This window comes from Stylophora pistillata, chromosome 11 (genome assembly GCF_964205215.1).
Source record: "Stylophora pistillata chromosome 11, jaStyPist1.2, whole genome shotgun sequence".
Taxonomy (NCBI): Eukaryota; Metazoa; Cnidaria; class Anthozoa; order Scleractinia; family Pocilloporidae; genus Stylophora; species Stylophora pistillata.
The window spans coordinates 11496700-11505021 of NC_142529.1; the positions used below are offsets into that span (position 1 = coordinate 11496700).

Here is an 8322-nt window from a genome sequence, read left to right on the forward strand (position 1 = left end):
AATAATTGCTATTGTTCTGAAATGATACATCAACCTTATTTTTGTATTGAAGCAGTTCATTGTACCCTTTCTAAAGATTTAAAAGGAAAAAAAGTGAGATCATTGGTCAGAAACACCTGGACTAACTTTTTCACCAAGATCCTCTTTGCATAATAAATCATAGGAGGCGAAAGCTTCACCTTGCATTACTTTTACGATTATCTACTTTTGCTTAATTATAGAGTTAAATCATCTTGTTTAAAATTAAACAGAATTTGTTTTTTTCCTTATCTAGGTTTCTCAATCCCAAGTTATTTTTTGCAAAAAAGGTTTTCCAAGCAAGCGTAGCCTTACAAGCTGACAAACATGTCTGAATCACCTACCCATGATCCTCTTGGTCGCTCAAGAACTGAAATTGATGTCGAAGTGACTATGGCCATTCTCGTCTGCCTCTCAGCCGTAGCCGGTAACTTGCTCGTTGTTTATGCTATTAACAGAGATTCCAGGCTTCACAACGTCACCAACATATTCATTTCAAATCTTGCATTGACTGACATTGCCGCGGCTACGATAGACATGCCATTCTGGATTGCGAGCCTTTATGCGGGGACCCGGAATTTCAGCCAAGTGTGGTGTCAGATAGCCGGATTAGCGTTTTCCATTTTGGCTGTGGCTTCCATATTCACCATCGGATTGATAACATTCAATCGGTACCTAAAAGTCGTAAAACCCATCCTGTACAAAAAAGTATTCCCCAGTAAAAAAGCAGCTTGGCTGTATTGTGTTTTAGTTTGGCTGGTTGCCATTTTTCGTGGCGTGCCCATACTTAGTGGGGGGATAGGGGTATCATATAAGACAAAACTTGGCGTTTGTACTTCGGAGAGCGGCATACTCTCACAGTTAGTTACGGGAGTGTTTATTTACGGAGTCTTGATCATAATATTTTACTGTCACTTTAAAATCTACAAAGCTGTGAGAGAAAGCACGAACAATTTAAACGCTCATGGTGAAAGAAACGGCTCTTCAAATGATTCTCGACGTTCCGCTGACGTAAGAGTCTTAAAGACATGCTTCACTGTGGCCTGTTTCTATGTGATTACATGGTTTCCAATCTCCATTATCGTCGTCATTTGGCCTTTTGGGTATGATATTCCTCAAGTGGTTTGTACAGCAAGCATTTTCCTGATGTTCTCAAGCAGCCTTGTAAATCCATTTATCTATGGGGTTATGAATCCACAGTTCAAACTGGCTTTCAAGAGGGCACTTAGTTGTGGTCGCTATGGTAACGGAAACACTGATTTGAATCACTTAAGGAATAGAGTAAGACGCGAGGTTGCAAGAGGATTAGAGTCTGCAGCATAACTAAGATGATTCTTATAAATGAGACGATATTCCATATACAAAGCTAAAAGATTAGGAAAAAAAATATTAAAATGTTTAAACCAAACGTTTTCGGCTGTTTGCCATCATCCTGATGATGGCAAACAGCCGAAATCGTTCGGTTTAAACATGTTAATAATTTTTTCTCAATCTTTTAGCCTTGTATATAGAATATACTTTATTAAGCGAACATTATGGACAAATGAGACGATGTTTACGAAAACAATGATCATTGGGACAGCATGTCAGTAAACAAAGTGGTGGCTGTAAGTAATTAGGGCTTCAGTTTTAAGCTGTCAACTTAACGCTGCGTGTCTTTTTCTGCTGTTTTATGACATTGTTAACTCGAAGAATTATTTTTTCATTTGTCCATAGTATGTTATAATTATAAATATTTGCTTCCATTTGATGTCTGTTAGCAGCCTTTCGCTGTTTCGTCAGAAACTGGCTGACCTCTAAATTTGTAAGCCCTTACTTGGAGAGCTTTGATTATTATCATTGAAATATTCAAGCAGCACGGTGAAAGAAATCTATAGAGATAGCTGACCTTCAAAAACCTCGGTGTACGAGTCGACGCAGCTTCCAAAAGTATTTACGAACAAACTTCCCTTCAGAGCGCAAGTAACGAAAGGAAACCCAGTTAAATTACCGAAAAGTTTACACATAATATTTACCAGTTTGGCTAACGATCTAATAAGGCTCCTGTTTTGGTTGTCAATTTTCAAATTAATGACGTTATCATGGCAACATCATTTCTAATGAGAGGTACATATTTAACAAATTGGCAGTAGTTTAGCATGGTTTGTACTCCTATTCGTCAACGATATTCGTAGTCACGATAGTCAAAATGTTGTGGAATCACGAGGCGCAGCCAAGTGCCAAATTGAGCAAGTTTCAAAAACAAAAACCAGAAATTATATTAGCGATACAAATGCGTTCATAGATTGGAACATTTTAACTGATAAATTTACCTCATTCATTTGTGAGCAATGTAACTTTTGTTATTTTTTGTTGTTTATTGTTTTGCCTCCATGTCATTAATCCTGATTACTGCAGATGCATAAGCATATTTGATACTGCGTCTATATCAATAGATTAGTTGACTGCATTATTTATCTAATTTATTGATTTTAACATACGATTCTCTTCTCCTCTTCGTACTTAAGAAAAATATACCTCATCAGGAAAATCCTCTTTGATATTGTAAATAGATATTATGTATCTCTGAAGTGCCTAACCTTTTCAATTAGTTTATAGTAATAAGAGTCAAAACGAAACAAAAACGCGGGTAAGTGTTGATTAGGAATGTTAGTAGCTACGCGAGTGAACCAACAACAACAACAACAATTACAACAACATCTACAACAGAATGTTAACGCTGTAAATAGGTATCAAGTATATCGCCTTATGTTATCGATTTCCTCGTTATTATTGCAAGCATTTTAGAGAAATAAAGAGAGATAACAACTTTGTTTACTTTTCTAAAATATCCATAAACCTCATACTGATTGTCTTGCAAATTTATGTATCTTAAATGTATATAAAGTGGAGAACGTAAATATTCGTAGAACAGTGCTGTAGAGCGAAGTATATGTTTGTGGAGGAAAGAAACAAATAAACTACACTTTCATCCCGACAAGCCTGTTTCGTGGTTGCCCACTCATCAGGGGATTTAATAAGAATATTCTTTACCATCGCTTCTTATTTACAAAATAATTTACATAATAACAATAATTAACATATATCTAATCTATGCGGCGCGAAGTTTAACAGTTCAGCAGTTGTGTAGGAGAGCTTTATTTCTATGGCGGCAAGAAGACAAGAGTTCATTGCGTTTGTTGAGTGTAGAAAGTTTCGGTCGGTAAATGATTAGAAATTTTTCCTTTAGGCAGAGGTTGCATCTTTTGCTTGAGCTGTTGTACGGTGAATGTGAAGACAGAATGCGCCATGAAATATAGTGTTCGATGTTGTTGTCTTTGAGAGTCCAGATGCACTTGTTTAGTTTAGATGAGTTTCGGTGTTTAGAGTGGCGGAACGATGCGGTATGCTTTCGATATCTTGTTTTGAAGTCGTTTTCCGTGAGTCCGATGTTTCTTTCTGTTGTGTTGCTGTCGTTGCGTGTGACTGTAGCTTGGTAGATGACTGGTGATTGTAGGCAGTTTCCTTCGACTGGGCATGTGTTCTTTTGTCGGCAGTTGCATGTCGTTTTGTCTTCAGCGGTATTAGGGTTAGCTGTGGCGGTGTCGTTGGCTTGCGTGTGTGACTTTAGAATCTGCTTATTGTGGTTGTCAATTATTTGTTTGGCGTTATTCATGCAGCTGTAACTTATTTTTATGGTGTTTCGGTTGAAGATTTTTCGGAGCTTGTGATCTTTAGGGAAGTGCTTGTCTATTAGGGCTAGGAACTTATATCCGATGTTGGTACTGGTGTTTTTGCTAAATGGAGGGTTGTACCAGATGAAGTTGTTGCGTTGTCTGTTTTTTCCGTTTGTTCGTTGTTTGAGGTTCATACTGTAGTGTGTAGTGGTTTCCGCTTTCGTCGAGTGCTTTCTGGTATGGAGGGACGGCTTGGTCAGAGGATGCTTTGTAGTAGGGTTTGGGCGAGGTAGGCACTGACGCGCCTACCACAGTCCTTAACACATCATCAGTGTCCGACCACCGCGAAACATACGGCTTTAACTCAAAGAAAACACCACGGCAAGTGCCTGAGCTTAATGAATTCGAAGATAAGATGACTAACCTGATCTGAAACATCTAATTCAAAGCACCCCGCCCTTCCGAATTCCAGAAAAAATTATCACGGCGCGTCGATTCCATCAATAAGGACAGTAACCTGTATGTACCAGCAGATAAAACCACGAATTTCTATAAGATAAATGCTAACGACTATAAGTCACTGCTGAACAAAAACATAGAGAAGGAGTACAAGAAAGCCCCCGATAACGCCGAAACGCATATTAACACCGAAGCGAAACACCTCGCCCAAACCCTAAAGATAGACGATAGAGTTGAACTGTTGGCACCTAATGAATCATTCATCACTTTGAAATACCACAAGGACAACTTTCAGAACAACCCTACATGCCGCCTGATTAATCCAACCAAATCAGATTTAGGCAAAGTAAGCAAGCAAATCCTTCATAACATAAACAAAGCCGTCATCGATAAGACCAACGTTCATCAATAGAAAAACACAAGAGCGACCCTCGACTCTACTTTCGCATGACCCATAATGCTTTGCGTCTTGGGGGGTAACCTGGACTTCAGTGGGCGCCATCTTGGATTCTCGTCGGACGAACTGGTTGTTGACATGTTCTAGAATGGGTAAAAGTGACTTTTATTGTGCCCATGATTGCTCGAATAACCGTAAACGAGATCCAGAATTAAAGTTCTACAGAATTCCACAAGAAGAAAGGCGAAGAAGAGCTTGGTTGCAACGTATAAGACGAGAGAATTTCACTCCAACAGACAACACTCGTCTTTGCTCAGTGCACTTTGCTGGAGGTGCAAAGTCTGACGATCCAAATGACAAGGCATTCGTGCCATCAATATTTATCCACAGCCATAGTTCGATTAAGACATCTAGGTCGAGCAAGAACAGTTTAAAAACGGACACGACACAGTATGTTGAAATTCCAAAGCCAAAGCGAAGGAGATAATTTGGATATATCAACAAAGTTGAAATGGTAAATTGGCCACCGTAACGATTACAAAAGCTGACGTTTCGAGCGTTAGTCCTTCGTCGGAGCGAATAGAGGAATTGTGGGTTGTGTGTGCTTTTAAAGGCAGAAAATGGAGCTACGTTATTGGTGGGTGCATGGCAACGAGAAAAACATGAATAAATTAGTGGAATGAAAAGCGTTCATTGATCCCTGTGGGATTTAGACTGCCGGTTTGAAAGATGAGCTTTTGTTCAAGATTTTTACGGCTTTCCGTGCCACCTAAGTGCAAGGAAAGACCGCAGATTGCCATATGTTGCTTAGAATGATTAGGTAAATTAAAATGTCTAGCGACTGGTTTCGATGTGTCCTTGTCATTCCTTTCCACGTCTCGAAGGTGTTCTCGGAATCGGTCATCTAGTCTTCTGCCTGTTTTGCCGATGTATATCTTTTTGCAATAAGTGCAAGTTATGCAATAGATTACATTAGCGGAGGTGCACGTGAAGTGATCGGTGATCTTAATGGATCGTTTAGGTCCCGATATTTTATCAGTGTTGTGAATGAAAGGACACGTTTTGCATCGTGCACGAGCGCATTTAAAAGTGCCTGGTTGCTCATTAGTCTGAAAAGAACTTCTGACCAAAAAATTGCCTAAGTTTTTGTCGCGTTTGAATGAAATGAGCGGAGGCTGCGAAAAGATAGTGATTGTCTCTGGATCGTTTTGAAGTAATTTAAAGTTTTTAAGAATGATGGATTTAACTGAGTGGTTGTGAGGGTGAAACGTGAGAGTGAATGGAATGCGGTCGGAATCTTCCTTATGCGACGTTTGTAGTGCTGAATGTCGATCAATAAGTTGAGCGCGGTGGTAACCCGCTTGAATGACGGAAACAGGGTAACCACGTTTATCGAAGAACTGGCACATTGACTCTGATTTGTGATGAAAATCAGAGTCATTACTACATAAACGACGAAGTCTTAGAAACTGAGAAAAAGGAATGGAATTCTTAACGTGAGACTTGAACTACATGTAAGTAAAGTTACAACTAGATCCTTGATTTGACACAAGCTTATTTGTTGTCTATAACTCAAATGTAAGCATATGACTAAAATTTTTTAAAGTTTTTTATGGTGCTGGTCCGCCTACTTGTGGGTCTTACATTAACAGACCTGGCCCTTAGATTTAGCTTTAGTAAAATATTCACCACTTGGGTAAATTTACTACATTTTTATTTGAAGGAACTGTGCTAGATGCCCAGTTACTGTGAAGATCATGGCAAGGCAAAGCAGTTCTCAAAATTCCCTCATTTGAATGTTATTATTGACTGTACAGAAATGTTATGCACAAAAGCCATCTTTGCTACAGGCTAACAAGGAAATGTATTCAAATTATAAGAGCCACAGCACTTTTAAGTTTTTAGTAGCCATTAATACTTGCGTTGCTACTGTTTATGTTTCCAGGGCTTGGGGTGGGAGAACATCTGACAAGCACATTACAGAAAATAGTGCTGACTTTTTAGCAACATTGGAGCAGGGAGATGAGGTTATGGCTGATAGGGGGTTTGATATTAGTGATACAATGCGTGAAAGTGGGGTTAAGGTTACTATTCCGGATTTTAAAGGGCAAGGGAGGTAACAAGTGAAAAAAGAAGAGGGGGAAAGGTCTGAAAAAATAGCAGAAGCCAGGATTCATGTCGAAAGGGCAATTCAAAGGATCAAAACTTATCACATTCTTGATAATGAAGTCCGACTGAGTATGGCTCACTTGGCAGAACAGATTTTTACTGTATGTGCATATTTAGTTAATTTTCAGAAACCAATTTTAAAGTGAGCACAAACAGTTTTGAAACAGGAACTGGCTATTTTTATTGATTTCTTGTATTTCTTATATTTTCATGTTTATAATATATTACCAAGTAAAAGTGTTAGCAACACCTAGAGTCTTGGCTGTGAAGCAAGTAAATTATTAATAAAGTTTGTAAATAGAATTACTTGCATATTATTCCATTGAAATCTATTTAAGCAAAAAAGCTATACATGTCACCTGTATTAGAGTGATTTTCATTATGGTTAATCTTAATCTTCCTTTCAATTTTGATTATCCCTTGATAAAGTAGGAAAAAACAATGCATAGTTCACCCATACTTCCAAAGCAGATTGAAATATCGTTACTCTTGCCTTAAGGTAGATAAAGTGGAGAAATCAATGCCTAATTTACCTATCCTCTCCAAACCATCCTTCACTCTAGGGTACGCGAGCTCCAGTAGCAGTACATCATAATAAAATTGCTCAAGTCTTGACAACTTAGTGTTCCAAAACTCAGGGTTGTATACTACTCGTTTAATAAATAACTTGATGCCATCTGAAGCAATAAAATCTGTCCACTTTCTTCCAGTGCAAAACAACTGCTGTTGAATTTGATAATAGTTTGGATGGTTTTCATTTATGCTATCAGTAGCTTTCACAATGTTAAGCCTCAAGAGAGCAGTTTATAGTGTTTCACTGTCCTGGGGATGAATTTTCTTGACTTCAATGGAACCATTATCACCAACAAGTCCATCTGGTGAGGCACCCAAGAATGGATGGGACTTGGATACTAAAAGTCCACATGGCTGTACTTCATTCCCTGTGCATTTAGAACATTGATTAATAATTTCCGGTTCTGATTTGATTCCATCCTTGTATTGTGATTGAAAGGCTTTGTTGTAGCAGAGAATTTCTTGCATGGCTTTGGTGGGGCTTGTTGTTTCTTTTATAAGAGCACGCTTACACTTGGATGCAGTGATTCTAGGGTAGCGCTCAGCATGCCACTGGGAGCTCCTCGACTGTTCTCTTGTGGCATTTTCAATTTCATTAATTCTGTCATCATCCACGCTAATCTTCTCAATGATTGAATCTGCTTTCCTAAGAATATCGGATAAGGATGCTGGATGATCCTTTATAGGGCTTATAATGTTCTCTTGTTTGGTTCTTTCATTATCTTCAAAATCAACTTGTATTTCATGACAAAAAACAAGATTTATGTCATCAGCTGTCATAAAATCAGGAAGATCATGAGGTACAGTTTCAGAAAGAATAGAATTTTCTTTACTACCAAGAATGTGGTAGATTGGTGGCAATGGACTACCTTGATTTGCATCATAAATATTTCTTTTCAAGTTAATTTTGTGTTCCTCCACTTTTTGTTTTTCCAGATCATCAATACCATAATATTTTTCTGTTATGGTTGGAGTAGGCTTCAATTTCTTTACAGGAGGCTCCTTTCCAAATTTGGCTTTATAAAAATTTATATCTTCCACAATCGTCAT

The 8322-nt window shown here is 38.3% G+C and overlaps 1 protein-coding gene and 2 pseudogenes across 1 annotated transcript; 2 read left to right on the forward strand and 1 right to left on the reverse strand.

Annotated features, from left to right (window-relative positions):
- Window positions 1-345: 345 nt before the first annotated feature.
- On the forward strand, window positions 346-1341 carry LOC148720039 (melatonin receptor type 1A-A-like). The gene has a single exon (XM_088737558.1). The coding sequence runs from the start codon at window positions 346-348 to the stop codon at window positions 1339-1341; it is 996 nt and encodes a 331-aa protein (XP_088593684.1).
- A 3337-nt stretch (window positions 1342-4678) lies between these two features.
- Window positions 4679-6874, forward strand: LOC148720040 (uncharacterized; annotated as a pseudogene).
- LOC148720041 (uncharacterized) lies at window positions 6870-8322 on the reverse strand (annotated as a pseudogene).